Consider the following 24,173-nt stretch of genomic DNA (forward strand, 5'->3'; position numbering starts at 1 on the left):
ACCACAAGTGGGTACAGGTCAGTTGTCAGATGATGTACCAAGAACCTCCACTCTGTGTCTCTATGATGAACTGCATTTTCTGAATAGATGGCAATTCATCAAGAATTTGTGCTTAAATGTCATGCATGCATGTAACTCCCTATGAGTTGTGAAGAGTGTCACTGCTGGAGAAGGTATTAGGATCAATACATTCTATAGGGTAACTGGGTTATAGGAGTGCCAGGATAAAGAATGTAAATAGTCTGCCAGCTAACTCGGAACTGAGCATTACTTACATGAAATGCTGGAGCAAATGCACTAGAAAAATTCCAAACACTTCAACTAAGTGAGCCATTATGGTCCTGCCCAAATTCTGAAGTGCAAAACCAGCACGTGAGACAAGAGCCCACTGAAGTTAGCTCAAGTCCTTAAGTCAGCTTCAATGGCCTTTAGATCAAGGTCTTTCCTATATAACCACCTGCATCCCTGAACCTTCCTACTTACAGATAAAGCCAAGAGACAACTTCTGAACATGAAGAACTGTGTCTAATGGTCTGCTTTTTATTGCTTTTGCTCTCCATCTAGCAATTTGAGGATGAATCTTTCAGCTGATACTTTTCACTCTTCTATGCACAAAAGCTCCCTGCTGCCAGGAACAGAGGAAGAAAAGTTATCAACTAAATTCAAAACCCCTAAAACTGCAGACATCTCTGTAGTACTCATTGATCATCAAACACTGCCTTTTACTAGAGCTACAGTAACAGTGGAAGGACAGTGATTAAGAATGAATAATTTCTTTCAAATGCATTGAGGATCCTTCTGTATACTTTTTACAAAATATAAAGCAATGCAATAGGCACAAGCTAAGCAAGCTGCAAATGCTAGAACGTCCTTATATGCACACAGATGATGTTTTTAAAGTACACTCACTTTTTTTTTTTTTTTTACAGTGATATTTCAAATTAGGAAAAAGCAATGAGAATATTAAATCACAATAAAAAGTTTAAATGTGTCAACTTTTCAAAAAATAAATACTTGGTATCTTCAGGTCCCCCCCAAGCACTTGTTTGAACAAAAATGTTTGTAAACTTAAGTTGCATTTGCCAAACATTAGGTCTGTCTTTCTCCAGCTGAGTTTACTGCTTGCTAAAAGAGAAGGCAAATTGCTAAGTTCTATTATATAGAAAAAGTTCAAGTGCCTTTCCTGCATTTGCAGGTTTCTAAATACAGGCCTAATATCCCTCATTAAGGGGCTTAAAAATTATGAAAGGTATGATTATTCACTTCCTATAGCTTATACTAAATGTTCATTTTTCTCAAATCTGTAATAGCAGCATAACAATAAAATTAACAACAACAACAAAAAAGCAAACAGGGATAGGATGAGGAAATTGTGAAAGAGGTGAACAGAACAGCTATATCTAAATCTATAATGAAACTTCTGGCTTGAGTGGATTTATTCTCCTGGACACATAAGTAGATGCACTAGCTGCAGGTTACCAGTCTTGATAAGATGGTCATGTCTTGTGCAGCGCAAAAGCTGCCTTGCCATAAAAGCCTGCCTGGCATTTCCCTTCCAGCAGGGAAGTGTACTTACTCCCATTTCAGCTCAGGGGGAGCTGGACCCTTACTGTTCCCAAAGCGAAGGAACATCCCAGGAAATGCTTCTACTGCAGATGTTTCTACTGACACACATAGTAAGCAAGCTATCTCACTGTACAGCTTTACAACAAAACATGGGCAAAAGCACGAGATGCTGTGTCCTGTTTCATATCTTCTGCTTAACTATTAACTCTGGGGTGTAAGATAGAGCAACAACTGGGAAAGAAGGGGTGGGAAGGGCTGGCTGCAAGTCACTAGCCAGAGTGATCCCGCAACACTTAGGGAAATCATGGGGCAAGAGATCTGATCTGTAGTGTACTGATCCGGTAATAGCCTGTGAATGGTCTGAAAGAGACATCTGCCGAACTACATCTTGGATTTAATTTTAATCCACGTGACTTCATTTGCATTTATCTTTTGAACTGAGGGGAGAGCCTCTGTCCTTACCAAGAAAGAAAAGGGGTCATTTAGTGTCTTCACGTCCTGGGATCAAACACACAGAAAACATCCTTTCGCTGACTTGATGACTCCACACAATCGCAAAGCTGTCCATGGGGCTCAGCCAGCTGCAAGAAAACATCGATGTTGCTCCATGACCGCAGGGCAAATTGTCAAAATGCCAACCGCGGAGTTGCAGGGCATTCCATCGCTTCTGCCACAGTCTGAGAGGAAGGTGTCTGACCTGAACAGATGTCTCTTCACCCATATATACCATTTTATACATGCTTCGTTTAATACGTCATGATCTTGACCAGTTTGTTCTCCCAGCCCTAAACCATCCAGAAGTTGGACAGAAGTGAAACACGTTGCAGGCAAAGAGCCTCATGCAACAAACTGATACACAGTCCCAGCTTGACTGCGTGCAACTGGCAGTTCAGCAGTTTCTTCATGCCATCAGCAGTGGTTGCAGGCTGAAAGGTCAACAGAAATGGAGAGCTTAATCTGTAAGAAATCATCAACAGAGGCACCTAAGGTTAAATCAGTTCAGCTTATTACTAATTTCATTATTTTAAAATTGCAGGCACAAATCACTTCCCGTTTTAGGAAGCGCAGGAATGTATTTGATCATTCACATGCACATTGAGCAGAATCTGGCAGAAAGGAAGAATTACTTTTTCTTCAGGAGAAGAAATCTACCTCCAAATCTTGTAAAGAGCTGTACTCACCTGAGTAGTAGGTGCTCCTGAGCACAGGCTCTGTGAATCCCACTGCCTGTATAACCATGCTCCCTGATAGACCCTAAGGTGATCAGAGCAGGAGGAGGGAATAATACCTTTGCACGATGCATGGCCTGAGCACATCTTCCATTGGGCGGGGACTGAGTTACCCCTTCAAAACATGAAGTTAAAAATTCAGTCCCAGGGCAGTTCTGCCTCAGGTTGGAAAGCTTTTCTTCCTGATCCATATTAAAGATTTCCTACAAGCAAAGGGAAAAGGAGCTTTTTAATTCTTTGTCAGTCATTTGAGGTATAACCATAGTGCAAAGAAGTGCTTGTGCTTTATACCAACTCAACAGAGGGAACTCTTGGAGTGAAGGTACAGTTTTAACTCATTAACCACCTCACATAGACAGTAAAAACTAGACTACCAATGTTCTTACTAATGTTTTACCATGTGTCATCACTGGTGACCTTGTGAAAGTAGGAGTGAACTGCTGTCTGTTGAAAACGATTCCTGGAGAATACCTTCTGCTTCCCTTTGAGAAGGCTCAGAACCAGATCCCACACACACTCTGCTCTAACTTAAAATAAATTAAACTTCTTAGTGGCTCAAAATCTTGCAAATATTTGTCAAATAAGTTTGCTTCATATTCCATTTACTTGTCTCCAAGAGCAAAGTTTTTTGAGAACTATAAATATTGCTTCAGTTTTCTGCTAATCAAATGAAAAAATCTCAGCTGCTTCTCTGCAACAGAAGGAACTGTCACACCCCATAGAGGCTGCATTATGTACAATCAACAATTCAAATGTGAAATATGGCTTAAGTTAAACCACTTTAAACTTCTCGTTTCGAGATGTACTCAAAACCACCACCTCCACATTGACATGCTGGAGAAGAGGAATGTTAAAGTATAAATCTGCAGCCAAGGCAAGTCCAAAAGCAAGGAAGTGCCACTAGAAAGGTAACCTCAGCAATTTGGCTCAAAACTCAGATTACACCAGTCCTAATTAGAAGGCACTTTGGGGTTTTTTTGGTAAACTTTCTTTTAGCTGTAAAGGCTGCTGGTGATTGAAAACTCAGCTGTTCACACCTCGGAAAAACATGTATTGCAATGAAATGAGTTGACCTGCAGCAAATGATTAATGGTGAGAGCCACAAGGACCTGGCACCTCCTCATGGCAGAGGAGAACGCTTTGGTTAGTACTGCTCTTTGCACCTGTGAAGAATGCCCACAACCATTTATTTATACAAAGTGAAGGAGGCCTCAAAGCAAATGTGTGCGGTACACATCAGACCTGTCTCCTTAGCACCAGAGAGTTTTGCTCCAATGCTGCTGCATACTGGTCACGCACAAAGAAGAAAGCAAAGCACAGCAACACTGAGTGGACTTTGTTAAGGTCAAAGTACAAACGAATTGGAAAAAGAAAAAAAAAAACACCAAAAAAGCACAACATCCACAACAGATAAGAAGCAGTAACATCACAGAACTCTAACTACTACTGTGCGTTACTCATGGACAGAGTTTGCCTGAATCCTCCTTCCCCTTCTTCACTGATAATGGCAAAAATAAAAAGTATCTCAAATCACTTTGTTCTTTATGACAAAGGCTTGGAAGTTACATTTTCTTTTTGTAGCTGTTTTTATTTCTGACTGTTTTAATGAGATCGTAGCGCTTTAAGGCATTGTTGTGTAATTAGATCAGATACTGTAAAGCTTCACATTGGTTACAAATAACCTAAAATGACAGAATTTTCTTGGCCTGCTCCACACTTTTTGCACATAAAAAACCACCCATCATCTGACTCAGCTCCCCGGTGTCTATTTTTTTTTAATTATCTTTTTTTTTAATGGCACTTCAGAATATTTCTTGCCCTTGAACACAAGCTGAAAAACTCCAGTACCCAATTTGCTGTACTAGTCCAAAAAGTCACAAAGCTTGATTGTTATGTGAGGGAATGATGCATTTGCTTTGTGTGTGCCTGAGTGTGTGAGAGGGGGGAGAGTCAGTCATGATGGCATACTTGTCATGGGGAGTGGTTTGCATATTAATAAACAGTATATATGAGGCTTTTGCACTGAGGTCAGCACTCGGAGGGACTTCTGTGCACTGAGGAAGGGACCACGTATCACTGCACCAGAGTGAGTTCTGTTTCAGCTTTGCTTGCTGCCACAGTCTGGCTCCTCTCTTTCCCCTTTCTTCTTCTAATCTTATTCTGCCTTTCCTAGGAATACTGTTAGACCAGCTGCGTGGGGGCAAGTTTCATCAAATTATGCTACATGCAGAGCAAGTACTGAGAATATTTCATTTTTAGAATTTTGTTAGGTTTATTCAACATGATTCTCTGACTAGTGCTACTGACATAGCGAGGGATAACCATGAGCTCTACAGGGTGGTGGCAAGTGTAATTCAAGTTCCCCATCTTTATGCCTTCCTTGCTACTTATAGACATCTTTAAACTGTCTGATCTACTTAAGATATCTGTACAGTCACATGCGCTACTACAGTCAGACTTCAGAAATTATGTACTGCTTTTCTAGAGGCAAAAAGGCAGATCACTAGCCTGTTGTTACAGCAAGCCCCCATTTCTCACCAGTGCCTGATGTTATCAGTACTGAGCTACTTTGATAATCAGGGTATGTGTCAGAGAGACAATTTCCAAAGAAAAAACAACCTCATCAGCATAGCAGTAAAAAGTTGGTGTGGGGAAGCTCCTGATATTCCGCAGGAAGTTTTCAGTAAGTGAAAATACATTTCTAAGCAATATTCTTTCAGACCTAAAGGCTGATTTATATGCCTTCAATTACATAACAAAGCCAAATCCAGGCTGTCAGAGGAATTAGATCAATATTAAGCAACACGAACCAACTCCTCCAGGTCTTTTTTCTGCACTATTCTCCATTTTCCAAATTCCTGTCTTCTCGTTCACCAGTGGAATAACACACTCGTCCTAATTCCCACCATTATTCTACAGAGGAAAACCTCCTGCATCTGCTTCCACTCACCCCATTTTGCTCCTTATCAAAACTCACAGGGTTTTTTTTCCTGTTGGTTTCTGTCTTTTACTTCAAAATGATACTCTGAATAGCTGTTCAGGATTCTTTTTTCTTTAAATTCTAACTGCTGTCATTTGCCTGTGTGCACAATCCTCCTGCACACATTTCCTCTGTTAAAAGCCATCCTTTATTCACTGCTCATTTCAAACTATCCAAGCAAACAAATCGTAGCTGTATTTTTCCTGGACTTCTATGCTCCTTAGAATTGTTTGTAAACACTGGGACTTTCATACTGAAAAGTTGCAACTTTTGTAAAGCAAGAAAAAAAAATAATTAGACAGAGGTCTTTATAAGTTTACTTTTGTTTATTCTTTTGTTTTCTTTAATCCAGAATAGAATCCACGTCTCCCTAAAAATGCGTACATAGTGTGAATTACTCTCTGCTATAGAAGCACACACGCCCAGACACACAATCAAAATCTTTTTGGATAGAAATAAGACAGAAGCTCTCCAAATTTTAAACAGAAAAGATATATGAATTAAGTCTTGGAAGTTCTGGGTTTGTGCACATGAAAGCATGTTAGCCAGTTGTCTTTAGTGCAGCACACTCCTGTGTCACCAACAAACACCCTCTGCTGCTCTAAGGGTTTGCTCTTAAGATTTCTGGTTGCTGTCTGCCATACACAACCTTATTCTAAGTAGTTGGGAAGCAGAAGTAACTGAAAACCTTGCTCACTTTCAAAATACCTTTGATCAAAATGTCACCATTAAGTAATTACACTACCTAGGAGCCACTGATGGCTATGCTTACTCGCATCAGCTGAAGACTTGTGATACACACTGCAAATTTCAAACGGGTGAATTGTTCACCCTTCTCCCAGTTAGTCCAAGAGGAGGGAGGAAAAAAGAAGGAAAGAAAAAAGAATCTGCCAAATTTAGCATGTACGTTTTAAAGTGCCATCGTTTTGAAGATCCTCAGTTATCTGGAGTCAATCTGCTAAAGCACTCATAAAATAAGCTACAACAATGAACTAAATTAAGTGCTTAATTTTGCATCTCTCTAGAAGTAACACAAAATGCTGCTGGAATGACTCTGTGAAGCATGAGTGTGGGATAGGAGAGAAAACAAGGGCATTCAGCAATACCAGACAGACACATACATCTATGCTTTAGATTTGGTTAGCAGATGACAAAAGCAGAAGCAAAACAAAGAAAAGCTTGGTTTGTATGGAAAAAGGCATGAACAGTCTCACAGTCTTTCTTTGGTTGATGTCTGACAACAGGCAAGAACAAATGTGGGACATCAGTCTCTGTAACTGTATGCCTCAGTAAACAAGCTTTTTTTTTTTTTTTTTTTGGTGCCAGGGTACTCTGGGGCAGAGCAAGGAACCTGCAGCAATGGGCACCACCCCAAAGCCAGACTCTGCCTGGTGTTTCCATGAACAAAGATGAAATCATCTGTAAACTGCTGCTCAGAAAGTACTTTCTTCTTAAGTGTAGGGACACATAGGCTAGGGGTTTACATACTGAGCAGTTTGTGACCATAACTCATGGGGTCTTGGATGTTTACTGCTCACAGCCAAGTCTAGGTGGTCCTCAAGGTTCTGGCCAGGTGTTGAGTGGGGCTGTAGGTCCACACTTGCTAGTGCTGGTCCCCTCAAGAAGATCGGTGATGCCCGAAGAGCACTTTAGTGAGGTCCTGGGACTTCTCAGGCCCACTCTGGCTGTGAATACGGTTCCAAAAATCTGAAAATACAAGAGATCTGTGCCCCAGTCCACTGTGTTTGTGCCTCCTGGGCAAGGTGGTATGTGCCAGGCACCCCAGGGCAGAGCAGGAGGACACCAGCAATTTGTGACTAGGAGACCTGGTGGGTGGTGCGGAAGAACTCTGCAAAATGAATAAAACCTTGCCTAGTCTCACCCATGTTGGCTACAGGGAACATATATTGTGCTGAAAAAACCTACCTAATTATTTCTCTTTCATGCCTGTAATTTTGTTTATTTTTGACAAGTTGTACAGTAGATTCACAACATGTGACAGCTCAAGAGCAAAGTAGTTTAGACTAGCAGAGGGAAGGATTTGGTGTTTGTACTCTCCCATGTACATATACACACAAATACACATGGCTGGGATAGGAAAAAAAGCTCATTTTTTGACATCCAAAGAAAGATGCTAGGTGGCCAAGACAGTTGTTACACAAATTACTGTGCTGGACATGCTTGTGAGTTCAGGAAATGGACATAAAATCATCCTGGCAAAAACAGCAAAAACTGCCTTTGGAGAGCTGACTAAACCACTTAACACACAGCAACATGACTCACAACTGTGCTCTTTGCTTTGTAAGGATATTGTGAGGGGGTGTTGATTTGTCTGAAGACTACAGAGACAGATGCAAGGCATGAATTTTACAGGAATGACTGGTGTTGGCAAGAATTATGATTATTTAGGCTTTTGCTTTACCACAATGCTTCAGGGAATTCTTAAAACATTTGATGAGGAAATAAAAGACTTAAATAGTCTCTCCTGAGAAATTATCCTAACTACCTTAGTCTGCATCTTTCCTGAGATCTCTCTTCATGCAATTTTATTTACCAGTATTTTGTGGTCTCAGGTGTGCAATTTATTCATTTGAAGTTCATTACAGTTTAGGAAGCTGCACAAAACAATTTAAAAAGTTATTTACATAAAACTGGGGCCAAGTAGCTGCAAGTCAAAAGACTGAGTATCAGACAGAAACCAAAGTTATCACAGATGCTCAGGCCCTAAACCAAGGATCCTGGCACTCGAGACAGAAGGAGCAGCACGCTGTCGAGGCAGCCCAGCCAAGCCCTGTCCATCATCGCCTCTGCCTCCTTGTACCTGCTGACATGTAAGCACTGCCTCACCCACTTCAGTTAAAATGAATGGGGTGAACATCAAATATCTGAATTCTTACCGTTTTGGCTGAAGTTGCCTGAGGGGTAGTCACATCAAGAGCAGCAGCTGTGAAGTCAAGTTGGAGAAACCCAGTGGATCCTGGTGTTCTCCTTCAACAATCTTGACAGCAAACCCATTCACTGTCCAGTCACATTGGACCCTCACCTTCAAAAAAGCATCTCAGAATAAGTATTTTTCTAAACCTCCTCTTTCACCGACATGTGTTTTTATCCTGTGTTCTTGAAGTACTTTTCTAGATCTCCAGTTTCCCACATCAGCAAACCAAGCCTAGAGCTTCCTTAGATAACTGCTTTAGGCTCTCCTGCAGCCTCTTTTTTAAACCCACACATTGACAGATCAGGCCCTTGCTCACACAGCAGAGCTTTACTTATCTTGTCACTTAACATACTCGTATCAGTAGTACTCCTCAGTAATCCCACAGCAATGCCTTAAAAACTCTTCTCATCTTTGGAGGCTAATTACCACCACAGGTTGTAAATAACCAGCACACTGGTTAAAGACATGCCAAATCCCACCAAAAAAACCCCAAAAAAACAACCAACCCCCAAACCAAAAAACCACCACCAAAACAGTGCTTTAAGCCATGCATTTATCTAATCTTGAAAATCATGCTAAGAAGTATCAGGCCACAACCACTACATTTGGAATTTGTTATTTCAAAACTCAATTCTACATCAAATTGCATAAACATTTACTTCAGATGATTTGTGTATTAAACAGAAAAGAGTGTGCAGATTTTTTCTGTTTTCCCTCCAAGGTTCAGATTGCTATCTGGCATAGAAAAAGAAGGCATCAAATTAAAATGTTTATTTTCTATAACTGGGGCACAGCAGGAAAAGAGACCATTGCTTTTCAGACAGAGAGTTTATGTCAGATTGAGAGCTGACAGGAATTAGATAGAATTAACTGAAAGATTTTCGTTTTATTCTCTGTCAAAACACAGACTGCTGTGGAAATCTTTCATTGGAAAATTTGCAGTCTTCCATTAATCTGCCAATATTCTCCAATCTTTCTCCCTCAAAAGGGGGGCAGAAATTTTCTTATTTTCTTCACTAAAAAACGAAACAATAAAAACATCTTTTGGCAGAAAAAAACCACAAAGGAACAAATCAGTACGATTTTTAGTTTTCAAAGGCTGAAAATCTTAATCCTTTGATATTTTTTGACTCTGTATTAAAATTAAGAGTTTATGCTCGAGAAAAGGAAAATGAGCATTTTTCCTTTTTAGTCTGCAGTAAGAGAGGGCCATCCCAATTCTTCAGTTCTCAATTTCCTAATGGGAATCCCAAAGTCATTAGCTTCCCCATTCAGGGAGTACATCACGTAAGATACCTACCATACCCCTCAGTTTTTTCCATGGAAATGGAAAAGTTGTTTTTCTTAGTGTTACTTACATCTGGATAAACAGCTTGGATTAAGCCAGTGCCTTTGCCAGGCAGAGTCGCCAACCTTCCTCACAGGCAAGGAGTCAGAAGGGGACCAACAGCCACCCCAAGATTGGTTCTTGCTGGCACAGGCGGATTTCTCACCAACAAACTCTTTTCTCTCCAAAAAGGGCAAATACATCACTATTTCTGTTTGTACCCTCAGCTCTGTATTTAGATGTGAAATATAAACACAGAGAGTCTTTAGAGAGTATAATTTTTCATCTGAGGGGAAAAATTTAAGGCATTCCTACAGCAAACAATTTGATCAGCAACCAGGAGAGCTGCACCATGTACTGCAGACAGGGCAAAGTTGCCTTCCAGCTGGCTCCTGCCCTTTTGGCATTGCTCAAGCAGGAGAAGGTAACCAAACACACCTTTCCCCAAACCTTTTTGACCTTTATGTTAAGTTGATTAAATAAAAAGGAAGAAATACTGGACACAGACATTTTATCTTTCCTACCTTGCTGAAACTGCAAAGTTCATTTTATAAAGTTACAGCTGTGGAAGCTTTTCTTTACTTGCCTTCTCCAGTAACTATTTAAGTCTTGTCTCCCTGGTTCCTTCCTCTGAAAATTTAAGAAATGAAGGCAGGAAGACTCACTTGGACAGGGAAACATATTGAGGAAGAAGAAAGCTGCTTTAATACTTGGCTCTCCAATTACAGGGGTGAGGAATTCACATAGGAATTCATAGACAGGCAAAACTGAGCCTAATATTCCTAATGTTTCTCAGGTGAAATAAGGCAGAGTAAGTCTCTTGCCTGGTTAAAAATCTTTTTTTGTACTCCATAAAGTAATACAACTCTCCCCAGCCCCTAAGGGTCAGAACCAAAAATCCATGCTTTGTATTTGGATAGGTCACTCCTGAGATAATAGCCTATGGAAAAATTTTCCTTTAATGTGTAAAGACTCTTTGTTTTTATATACAAATAAAACCCCCATAGACCCATCCAACTTCTCTCCCTTTCTAAACTGAGTTTCCTAACTGACATTAGCATTGCTGAGCCCTGAGACCAGGTGTAAGGAAGAGAAGGAATCATTGAAATAACTCTGAAATCCCAGTGTTACCATTAATGGAAAATGTTCAGCTGATACCGGTTATAAGAACTTCAAGCTGTACACGTGGCATGGTACATCTAGGACATCACAGAAATACATGAGTAAATAAATATACGGATCGGCTGAAATTGCAGTACCCCCTCGACCCCTGTAGGATATCCAAATCAAGCTGTTTGGTATCCATCTATTTCAAACCTACTCATCTAATTTCTAGGCCAACTTCACAGAAACACCTTGTAAAGTAGCAACTGCTTTAAAAGCAGCACTAAGATCAAAAAGAAAGAATAACGTCCACCAAGCTTTTCAGCTTCAGCTAGATTATTGCTTAGAGAGGGCACGAACTCTGTATCACACTTCATAAAGCAAGATACTTCTTGGCAGAAAGATATCTGTAGGCTTATGTGACTGGAAGCTGATTTGTTGTTGTACTTTCATCTTATGAAATTGTGAAAGTGGAACATATATCAGCTCCAGGAACCGAAGTACTCTGAGCAGATAAAACAGCTTAATCTTATAAGAAAATAAATAGAGGTATCCACTGACTGAATCATCACTCACTAGTCCTCAGAAGGATTTTTTCACCTTCCTCATTAGACATGGCAGCACCTTCCCTTCTCATGCCCTTCAGCAAGCACTGGCTTTTCCCTGGAGATCCCGAGGTCCATCCTGCTCTCCCAGCAGCTGATCACAGGCAGTGAGTTCACAGATGCAACCCTAAGTTGTATTAGCACAGGGAAATGAAATAGAACTCCCTCAAGGACCACATCTTGGTGTGGTCTCAGTTCAAGCAAGTACAATGACACTTAGGCAGCCAAAACCTCCAGCTTTCCCCTTTTTGGCAGGCCCGTGGCTGGGGCAGCACTGTGTTGGGTGCTATCTGCAGTGCTTTCCATAAGTGATTCCTAAATTAATGAAGAACGCTTTTGTTAAATAAATATACACACAGTATATTTTCCAGGCAGACAGTTTCAGATTTTTAGAAATACCCAGATGAACCTTAAACCAATGCTACTAGTCTTGCTTGCTGGAGTGAGCAGCTGGGTTTCTTTAAATCCTGTAACAATCATGAAACCTTAAAGCAAGGAACCCCTTAATTTCTCACAGTGCAAAGTACAATTAAAGGCGTCTTTTTTCAGACTTTGGATGGATGTGAACAAATAGCTCAGTTTAGCTGTTTTCCCCAAGCTGGGAGTGGAGGGGGAGAAAATGCTCTGCTGCCTGTTGCTTCAAATATTAATGACCTTATCCAAGAAAATGAAATAAAGTGCTGCCTTTTTTTTTTTTTTTTTTTTTTCTGAATTCACATACTGAGTATCTGCATTCAGGTTTTCACTAGTCTGAGGAATATTTCTCTGTATTACTTTGAGGGCTGGATTTTTCCAAAACAGAGATGAAATACTGTTCCTCTACAAAGTCAAACAGAGTTGGTGTTTGCTTTCACAAGGCAAACCTCAGGCTGAGAGTGCAGGATGGCACACTGGCTGGCAGAGGCAGACTGCGCTGGATTGTACTGGGCATACACCCAAAACTCATCCTGAGCAGGTGAAATGCAGGGGGTGCACGTGTGATTTACCCTTTAAAACAGAGCAGGGACACATACACTGTCATCCAGTAAAAGCAACAGTATTGCCTACCTTGCAAACACCAGGACTGTTTGCTCCTGTATCCTACCAGTACGTTCATACAGTTTCCAGTCTGTCAGTGCTTTTTCTTTTGTGTATTAGCACTGTCTGAAATGCAGCATTTTAGTTCTCAGAGAATGATGTTGATTCCTTCCTGGGCTGTGTTTCTTCACCCTCATATTGCTTGAAGTTTTCAAACTGATTGTTCTGTCCTGCTTCAACTGGAATAAAAGCATCCCAAATTCATCAGGTAATACAGTGTCTCTAAAGACATGAACAGTTTTAAATTATTTAAAATCTAGCCTAAGATATCTGAGAAACTTGTAACTTCCACCTGAATTTTGACTCATGAGTAATGTAGAGGATGCCACTTTTACACACTTTTGACCTCCTCTCAGATTTTCTGTTTGACTTTGTCACCAAGTGACTCCAAAAGCTCAGTTTAATCACGAGATCCATTAATCATTTGTTTAAAGGTATGTTAAAGCCAGTTAAGCCGGCTTTAAGAAAGCCACAGAGGAAAGCTAGTGGGTCAACAACTTTAAAGTATTAAAGCTTACTTAATAGTAAATTCAGACTAGCTGACTTCACTGCTTTGAAAGTTGCATGTGATAAAAGGGCTGAATTTTCCTCAGGTGCTGACTGTCAACATAGGGCAGAGCAGGTGTACAGGTGGGACCCAGCCATGTATTCATAGCTTTAGAAAATAAAAAACTACTGCTTAGATGGCAGATTTATTGGTGGAAGGTAAATCAGCTCCCTCCTGCATTTATAAACACTTGGCTTTGCAACAAACTCACTTGGACAGATTCAATAGCACTAGGCAGGTAGCTAAGTGGTTGCAAGTCTGGGCACTAAGATTTTCCCCTCACCAATGTCTTGCCACGATTAAGCCACAATTAAACATAAAAACCAAAAAATAATTGTAAATAGTTTTAAAGATTCCCCTGTCCCCCCAATATAAACAAAAGCACAAACTCAAAGACCCAAAATAGATCTTTTTCCCTAGAAGTGGCATTTTTCAATCATTTAATCACTCTGGACATTTTTAAAATGGTTTTAAGTTGTTCCTCATGTTCTGGTCCTTTACAAAACACACTGGGAGAATGGGGTAAAGGAGGATAAGGAGAAGACCCAACAATTTTCCTTGTATGTTTGGCAAAAGCTATTCTGAACACAACCATTTCTTTCCTTAAGAAACCTATGTGGAATTGTTTAGGAAGAGCTACTCCTGACATTTCTCAATGAATACAAATAAAAAATAAAACCGACAAACATTTACAAAAACATGCTTACAATAGAGCTATAGAGGCCTTTAAAATGTCAAATATTTTTTGTAAACTCCTGGTAGGGCTGGTTTTTTTTTGTTCACAGATGGAAAAAAATTCATAAGCTTAAATGCGCATTAACACTGCAAATATTTGATTACTCCTTACAGTGTATTCATTAGAAATTTGTTTAGCTTTGGTTTAGACATTTCAAACAATAGTTTCCACTGCTTCCTTGACAGACCAAAATATTCCACAGTCTACTACAACAGCCAGAAAGACTTCCTGGTCTTCAGCCAAAATTCCCTTTTCTTTACATCATCTCACTACTCCTGATTATACACATCTTTGTATACAAAGTTCTCCCACAGTAAGAATCAGACTCTTTCAAAATGCTCACCACCAGAAATGTTATGCTTCACTCATCTCCAGCCTGCTCTATATATAGCTGTCTACTGCCTTCCTCATGACGGTACCTTAAAATTTCCTATTCTTGTGTTTTTAATGCCTTCCAGCCCTAACACAGGGCTAAGCAGGCAAGAGGTAGCTGAGGTACAGGAGCTGTGGGAGCCGCGTAGTAAATCCAGGGCACTGGAACTTCTATTGCTGTTTGTGAAAAAAGCTCTGCAGACACCCCTAAAGAAGAGAAGCAGACACTGTGGGTTTTGCACGTTAAAGGTCGTATCCTATCCAAATGCAGATTGAATCAGTAGTATTCACTTGTCTCCAAAAAAAAAGAAAAGTAAGAATCAAGTGTTTTTTTTTTTTTTTTTCCCTTTTAGTCCCAAATCATTAAGTCATGTCTAATTTAAATCTCAGATAACACATGCTGTTTCAAAAATGGCATTCCTTGCTCTGAAATGACCACACAAATTCAGAAGCAGGGACAAATGGGGAAAAAAAATCCAAACAAATAGCAATCTCATCCTCTCTTTTTACATTAATTTTGTAGACATAAAATCCAAACTCATTCTGCATAAATAAATAATGAAATATAATATATAGTATTATATAAGCACAATAAAGTAATAAATCAGTAATAAATGTGTCCACTAAATTTGAAAATAGAGAAACAAAGTTTTGCCACTTAGCTGAAACATACTTGAAAAAATTGGAATTCTCAAAATATATCTCTTTAGAGAAAGAAAAAGTTACACCTGTAACCTGGGAGCTGCCCTTGCCAAGCAGCAAAACCCCATTATTTTCTGGTAACTAACACATCCAGAGAACTAATCACATCCTAATGTAATTCATTTTGCCTGAAGTTTCCCTCTTTTATACAGTACAAAGGAACACACTTGTTTGACTTAAATGATTGCAGTGACATCTTTGCTTTGAAGCACTTGTAGATAATCTCTATTGGTAACTCTGCTCCTGCTTCTCTGCTGGGCCATCAGCTGTGCGAAATCCCCATTTACTGATAATCTCTTTTGACCCTGCTGTGTGTCCTAGGGGAACAGGTAATTTCCACGATAAATTAAGCAGCTTCCAATTTCTCTCTCTCTCTCTTTTTTTTTTTTTTTTTCCTTTGCTGCTCTGAGGATGGAAAGTAGATGTTTTGACTTTTGAGGAGAAAGTGGAAGAGGCATGTTGCTCTTTTCAGCATGAGTTAAGTGCAGGTTTTCCTGGTTTCTGAACAAATAGCCTCTCCCTCTAAAGTGAAAGCTGATGATACATCTACCCTCGAGCATATGTTTTCAAAGGCAAGATGACTAAATAGGGGGTTATTTCTATTGCAAGGTTATGTAGTAGCACTTATGAAAACCCCCAAAAGTCCCTTTCTTTCCCACTGCAGATGATCTGTGTTGCACAATTTATTAATAACACTCTGAATCTGATGTATATAAAAGAATAGTAAGTGATATGCAAGGTCTACTTTAAGGCCAAAATGAGAAAGGGTTTTGCTTTAGGTGAGGAAGCGGATGGTTGTTTTAATTTCCTTTAGGCAGTACAGTTAAATTTCAGCTGAGGTCATAGATCTCTCTTATTAAGGTGCTATGTGTGCAGAGTTTAAAAGCTTACTTTTAAAGTGACCTGAGCCATTCACCTTTCCTGCACCATCCTTGTTGTACAATCAAACTCATGAGCATTTTCTTTTGTTGCCTGTTACTCTAAGAAATAAAATAGAGTCTTCCTGTTACAAGATTCCTAATTACAACTGAAGGGGGGAAAAAAAAAGTCAAAAGAAAACCTAATAAAGTAATTTCAAGTTTTCTTCTGGCTTCTGTACAAGAAACAGAATTTGATGACAATTTGCTCAAAACAACAGTGTAGATGGTTTCCATAGAAAATTTTCCTTCTAAAACAGGCTGGGTTAATTGTCTACATGACTAGGCTAATAGTTAATGAGAAAAATCACAACAGTTTGGTAATTGTCATGATTTGGTCTTGGATGAATGTCTCCATAAGCAACAGAGGCTAAGCCAGGCAGGCTTGAACAAATTTGCTGCTCAGGACAGCAACTATCTTCTGTTAGAGCATATGATTTTAGATCTGCACTCTGAGAAACACTTTATAAAAGCGCCTGAGTTTGGAGTCAAAAGAAAAAAAAAAAAAAAAAAGCAAGCTGAAAGTTCTTATTATGTCTGAAAAAACCCAAGCCATCTTTCTGGAGATACACAAGGAGGAACTGCAGGTTTAACTGTCATTGTCCATGTCTAAATATTGTGGCTGACAAATGCAGAACAAAAAGGTGTGAGTAATGCAATGATTGCAAAGTACAACACATCACGGCTTAGTGTAATATGTCCTTTGCCTTGTACAAGCATATGTTTCAAAAATAAGCATGTGGTGTGCTTTTGTAAAAAGGTGTTGAGTGACTCTCATCAAAAGCAACACAGTGTCTTCCCTTTCAGGGATCCAGCATGACACAGTACAAGCTGACATACTTCAATCTACGAGGACGAGCAGAAATCAGCCGCTACCTGTTTGCCTATTCGGGCAAGAAGTACGAAGACCACAGGATAGCAGCAGCAGACTGGCCCAAAATCAAACCAAGTAAGTAGCATGGGATCTTATATCCAAAGCTCCGCTAGAAATGTTGATGAAAAACAAAGCAATTGAGGAGATTACTATTTGTTTCATGACCAGAAAGACATTTAATTCCTGGCTTTAATGAAGCTTATGGGGATTTTATTGCCTAGGCAGCCAAAATGTCATTCCTGATACTCTCTCTCACTGAAGTCTGGATCTAAATTTTCAGTCTAAAATGACTTAGCGGCTGGTCATCCAGCTGGGCTTTTACTCCTTATCATTTCAGTTCAGCTTTTGTCTGCCTAAAGCTGACTAGATGCATGCTAATCTTCCCAGCTTCTTTGGAGGATTTGGTCTCAAAGATCACACTGCAGCCTTCACCCCAGTTTTAGAAAGCCAAATTGGAAATGTGTCAAGAAGAACACTGCTTCGAAACCTCAAAGGTTTTCAGAGAAGGAAAGTGATAAGAAAAGGAAATCAGTTGATACACTAAAGAAAAAACAAAAGGATTGGAAGAGGTGCTAGAATATCATGGTTCCTAAGAACAGCCCTTATAAGAGTACTTTGCAGGCTCCATTACTCCATTTTGTAGTTAAAAGGAACCTCTTTCCAGCTATTAAAATGGTTTGTTATTTCTCTTCATTAACCGTAGTTCAAATGAAACAGATCTTGAGTCTAGAGCCTGGGGATATGAAATCAGAAATATCTGTGTCTTCGTTTCATGGACTTGTCCCAAATTTTGCTACACAGGCTATGACACTTTTCACATCCAGAATGAAGAATAACACCTTTAATTTGGGGAAGATACACAACTAGTGCATAATGTGATTTCCATTAACCAAAGTTTCTTGGTAGGCTTTCACACCATCTAATAAGCCCAGCAAGCAGGCTGACAAATTCTTGTAGGGTGCAGTTAAATTTGGTCTTTCTCATAATGTTCACAATGACTTGAATGACAAATACTCAAGCACCACTGCTCTCCAAATGGCAGCTGAAGCCCATCTGTGGTGCTCAAATCTAGAAAACACTACCTAACAACCCACAGAGAACACTGTAAATGAAGCAGTGAAAACAGAATATTTTCAGCTAGGGATGGCTGACTTTGGAAACCTCTTTTTAAGAGCTTAAACCTATTGGGCATGTAAAATAGCTTATGTCTCTCCCACTGCAATTTTTGTGAAAGTAGGGCAGAGGCTAAAGGTAAGGCTGAGAATTCAGAAGAATAGAGGAAAGGTCTGCATAAGACTTCTTTGTACTTAATTACACACATATTCACACATACACACACCCACTTATGTACTGAAATAAAGTTCAGAAAATATTAACAAGGTATAATTCTATGTAGATATTTGCATACTGATTTTTAAGTAAGACAAATTAAAAAGATGAAACATAAGTAGTGACTTAAAGGCTACAGAGGCATTCACATCTTAGGACAGGATGTTCTAACAGCAGATCTATCAATCAATATTGATGATGTCCCCAGTGTCCAAGCCAGCACAAGAAACAGTGCAGGAAAATCCTTCCTATGCTTTTCTTCAGTGCTCACATCATGAACTTCCCAGTGAAGCTTTATATGTATGGTACTTGTTCACTACAGTGTATGCCCAGCTGCAACACCATTACCACTGAAACACTGGGAGCAAGAGGCAATCTAGAAATCCCAAACCAGTTTGCAGCTGTCTCTGCTGCATTAACAAATGTTGGTTAAGTCATTTAACCTTTGGATGCTTTTGTTTCTCTTTTGGTGATGTGAAAAGTTTGTTAGCAGGTTTATGAAGGGTTAATCAAAATTTATCATTTTCTCCGCATAATGGCCTTTCATAGCAGCCTTTACTATGACTGACCCCTAGATGAAATTCCAAAGCAATTAAGAAGTTTAGTAAAATGTGGGAGCTGCTGCTCTCAGATGTGTGAAATCATCCATGCAAAATTTGTGCTGAGCTAGGAGTTCTGCGAATTTCAGGCTTCTGTAGACAGTGTGCTTCAAGTCAGTGGATGGGAACTGGAATGTTTTGTGCTATTTGACCAGGAAAACATACACCTACAAAGAAATAGTTGGATGCATATCTGAAAGTGTTATTACATCTCATACCAGGATGCTAAACTTTTGCTTCTGGAAGACTCGCTGAACTCTAGCTCAAGCACTAATGTAAGGATGGCATTTGCCACCAGTTGCATTTGCACTGCAGACAGTATGTAAATTAAGAGGTTCATCATCTAAAACAAGAGTAAAGGTATCTTGTTTGAATGCATAACAATGTAATGCTGCTAAGGAAATTGGGCATCAACTAACCTCCTCCTTTGTGAAGCAGTTGTTCCTCATGGTATTTCCAAAGTAATCTCCCACAGGCAAATAATTCAGCAAAACTTCAAATAAGCAGCGGTAGCACCGGGCTTTGCAGTAAACAGCCTTACACTGTAGAAGACCAATAGCCACTGCCCCAATCTGCCCTAAAATATCTAAACACTGACTTTGCAGGCCATAACTTAGTACAAGAAATGGTTGCCTCCTAGCTAGGGACTAGGTCATTTAGGGTTTGTGTGTCTTAACATTACTACAGTATTGCACACAGTAGAGATGCACCATTTGCCATACGGAAAACAAACCGCTTGCATTCTCTACTATCCTGAAATTTTTGCCAAAAAAGTTTAATTATTGCTGTGGTCAACAGTAAGTATGAAATGAGGAGATCCCTCCAACCCACTGAGCATACACAGGCATAGTTCATGCTGTTGAGAGATCTTCTACACTACTGCCAATTACATTTTGTATTCAAACCTTTCTTTTGAAGCTCAGGATTTTTTTTTTTTTTTTCCCCCCCATTTTTCCCAAACTGGTTCTACTTCAAAAAGAACAGAAATAAAGTAGCAGATTCCAATCAGTCTCATCCTGGTGAAAACCAAAGGGTGGTAAGTGTTTAGCAATCATAAGGGGAATTACAACTCCATTTAATGTAATAGCAGTTCGATACACTGTTTAGTTTGCAATCCTTAAAAAAAAATCATTAAAATTGGTTCTATTAATTAGACTAATTACATAATTATATATTGAAGTGAGATTAGGAAATACCACAAAAATTGCTATGCACACTTGCATACAATATGTTAAATGCAAACCCACTCGCCTATGAAAGATCTGAAATCAGTTTTGACTGCAGAATCTGCAAATAAAACATCATGTCCCTCCTCTTAAAAACTTCAGGTATGATGAAGTAAGATAGAGAAAAGAAAAGACCTACAGAAGAGGAAACTTGGTTCTCTTAAGTTTGGACAAGGAGACCCTCTTCATGATTCTTGAGCTACTAAGGGAAAAAAATCTAAGAATGTGAGTTTCTCTAAGAGTACAAGGAGTTGGGTCTCTGCACAGAGGACAGATTTTCTTCATCAACTAAAAAAAAAAAATAAGAGAAGGTTTTGTAACAAATACCACCCTCCCACCCAAATCATCATACCATATAAAACAGAAAATACTGTCATTATTCTGAAGAAAAGACTTATTTGTTAGTTCTCCTGTAAAATTGAAGGGAAAATAGAAAATGTGTGCATTAAGATTAACGTGCAGAAAGGCCATTTAGAAAGCAGAATTGCAGCCGCTGCAAGTTTAATTTTGACCTGGACTGAAAAGTGTGATGGGTTTTGTTTTTTGTTTTAGCATTTTTCATGTGGGTCCCCCCAGCAAGCTTTTGTCTTAATGGTCCTTCAGGCAAATGAATTAACTCTTGCTTCTAGAAATACCATCTCACTTGATTTTGTTTACACCTAAGTGGTAGGTTTTTTTGTAGAGGGAGGCATAACAAAAACTTAGGTCATTTGGCTTATACATTCTTCAATTAAAATTTCTGTATCTCAACATTTCTTTTTTCCCTTCTTTCACTAATTAGATCATCTTTGGTAAATTTTCCAGTTGCTGATTTGAGGCAAGGGCTGTACTTTATAATAGTTTATAATGCAAAGAAGCTTAAGCAAGCTAGTAATGCAAGTAATTAGCGTGGACTAGCTTTAGCAAAGAATTTTAAAAACCAGATTAATATCAAGTAGCAGCTTTACATGACCCTTCACTCTGTGTAAGTGAATAGTCATTTAAATAACTAAACAAACTCACATTTTACATTTCCTTTTGAACAGACTTTGACTTGACTATGCCACCATTTAATCTCTAGCCCATTCAAGATCTATACACTAGCACATAGTAGACTCATTCAAGATCTGTATTGCCACATAATAGGCTCCTCACAAAAAGCATCACTGTACTGATATAAGTTATGATATAGCAGAAAATCCACTGTAACGGTGCACAAAGTTACCATCTCCTTGAGATATTAGGCTAGCACGCAATAACAGCTTTTGTTCTGTGGCTCATTCAGGGAATTCCAAGCAATGGCAATTACACAGACTTTATTGTCATAGCAAAGGATGCTTTCATTGCACTGATGGCTGTAAACGTCCCATAAACTGTTTAGGAAGGGTGAAATGGTGCTTGAAAGGTCCTCAGAAAACTTGACAGACTAATTATTGCCCTGAAAATACTTCCAAGATAATAGATAAATCTGGAGAGGGACCTGACAGCAGACAACAATTCCTCAAGGGAGCAGCTGTCCTGTTTCCTGAGTGACTTTAGCTCCAGCTAAAATGTATAAATAGCTATCTTTGAGTAAAAAGTAGGGCTTAGCAATCACTTCAGGGAAAATATGAGTTGTAATAGGTACAACACTTAAGCTGGGCTGAGTTTAGATCAGAGCACCATCCTGCTCAGCCCCTTCTGGAAGATACAGATTCTGAATACCTCCAGCTCCAGGCCAATCACTTCCCAGGGGCCTTGCTCTTCTGCCAGCCTTACAAAAAAATGCATCTTTCATATACTTCTTACTGGAAGATATAAAGTATCTCATATATTTGTTTCTCGTGATTCTATTTAAATATAAATGGAAAGGAAAAGCAGTTATGGTTAATTTTCAAGGTGAAGGAAAGCTTATTTTGACAGAGATATTGCAGGAAGAAGCATGGCCATGACATTTATTTTCCTCAATCTTTGACCAATCCAGCTGCCTTACTATGGCATCAATCTAAGATGCTTGATTGCAAAACCATTAATTATTCAGGTTTTGAGGAAGAATCAAATGTTTCAATACAAGCTGCTTCACATCAAGGCCATGGATGGTTTCAATACAGGCAGAAGGAAGCATGGGGAAGAGCAGATCAACACGGGGGAAACAGGGGAACCTGCAATCACACCTGGGAGCAAAGCTGAGGTGAGTCAGGATAAATGTGGCAAGGAAAGAACAGGGATGATGAGGAGAAGAACAAGGAAAAAGTTAACATGAGTGGAAAGGGAAGAAAGAGCTAAGGGAAGGAGGAAATTAAAAACTCTATCTGCATAGGGGCTCTTTTCTGGCTGGGGGAAGACAGCAGTGAGAAGGATAGCACAGCACTAAACTCTGGTTTCTCCACACCAGCAGCCAACCAGCCTAGCTGCCAGGCTTGGACAAAACTGTGCTCAGCTTGGTGTTGTGTTTCCCCTCCCTTTCTCAGAAAGAGAAACAGGCCCACATGAGCACCATCCACTGTGTCATGCCCAGGAGGATGAGCGAGCAGTTCATCATCAAAGGGAAGGACTGAACATGAGTGAGAACCTATAGGCATGCCAGGATGGGAATAGTTACCACAGACCTTAAGGACTTCACGGGATGGACACAATTTATACAGATGCCTTTGCTTTTAACACATATCAGGCCTCATCTCACCTGCTTAGTGTCCAGAAGAGACTATATAAACACCATAGTTCCAGTCACAAAAGCCAACAAAAATTAAAGTATGCATAAAAAGGAATTCATCCAACTGTTAAACACTGCACAGATACGTCAGTGAGTTCTTTCTAAAATGAAAAGAGAGACTGCAGATCAGTCTGATGACTTACTCTCTGTCAAGGTTTTCTTCACGGGGAGTGTAAAGCCTGTGCACATTTCATTCCAGCATGCAATGTTAAAAACAGTAAATAACTAAGATAATAGGAAAAATAAAGAACTTGCTGATGAAAGTTCAATTTAAAGATGACTACAGGTTTACTTATCCAAACACCATGCTTTTTAAGAACGCGGTTCCTCTTTTCAGTGAGTTTTCAATCTAAATCTGGAAGTCAACACAAGCGTTCATAGCGCCTTCTACTTCAGATGAGCAACAAAGCAAGCAGAAACTAAAAGGGAAAGGTCATATATTTTGTGCATGCCTGAGAAATGACGCTGTTTGTACAATGACGGCAACAGATTTTTCTAGTTTTCTTTCTTAAAATGGATTTGCTCAAGTGGGAGTCAGAAACTTTGCAAGACAACATTGTTTTGAAAAACATGGAAAGGACATCCATCTGGATACACAAGAGTATAAACTGACGCAAGTACGAAGCAGCCCCCTAACCGATCAAGGTTAAAGAAAAACTAGCAAAGTGACATGCACATCCTTTCAGTCTGCACTACTTCGGTTGAACTGTTCACAATTGTTCTCTGATTCATATTGTTTCATGGTTTGCCCCCAACAACCCTCATTCTACCATATGAGATCTATCTCACACTCTAGCTTCATGTGCCACCTCTTTTGCTTGCTCATCTAACGTAGGAACCTAAAAGGAACCGACCTACATGCTGCGTTCATATGAATTTGCCCAAACCATGCCTTTCACCAAAAATGTGTAAAATTCAGCAGTTTTAAATCAGTGCTTATACACATGGCACATTTGAACATCCCTGGAGGTTCCTTGAACATGTGTTGTCAAGGAGCACCACAGGAGGCTCAAAGCAAGCCACAGGAGCCTGTATCCATGAGTGTAAGGCTAACACTGCTTAAATTCATGTACAAACAGATGGTAATTTGGAGTCCCTGAGTAGACTGCCTGGCTGTGGTTTTTGCTGCACTTCAAAAAATGGACTATAGGCAAGGTGTATTGAGGCCAGATTGAGGTAATTCATCAAATACTGACCTTGCCTCCAGAAATCAAATGGCCCCCATCCAGTGTTACAGCTCTTCGCATCCTTCCTTAGGATAAACCACGTGACAGAAATCCACCCCCCGCTTCTCCACTTGGAAAAGGTAGTCTTCAGTTTTCACAGGGAACACATTCCTACTCACAACAGCCAAACTTACATATATGATCAATCTCC

The 24,173-nt window shown here is 39.6% G+C and overlaps 1 protein-coding gene across 1 annotated transcript in view; it reads left to right on the forward strand.

The window, feature by feature from the left end:
* Nucleotides 1–4,769: 4,769 nt before the first annotated feature.
* Nucleotides 4,770–24,173, forward strand: part of HPGDS (hematopoietic prostaglandin D synthase) — a 32,519-nt gene continuing 13,115 nt past the window's right edge. Inside the window, exons 1-2 of the mRNA XM_074904006.1 lie at nt 4,770–4,881; nt 16,905–17,046. Of these exons, the coding sequence (XP_074760107.1) occupies nt 16,914–17,046 (133 nt within the window). The 5' untranslated portion in view covers nt 4,770–4,881; nt 16,905–16,913. The remainder of the gene's footprint in view (nt 4,882–16,904; nt 17,047–24,173) is intronic.

The sequence above is a fragment of the Athene noctua genome, chromosome 4 (assembly GCF_965140245.1).
Source record: "Athene noctua chromosome 4, bAthNoc1.hap1.1, whole genome shotgun sequence".
Classification (NCBI taxonomy): domain Eukaryota; kingdom Metazoa; phylum Chordata; class Aves; order Strigiformes; family Strigidae; genus Athene; species Athene noctua.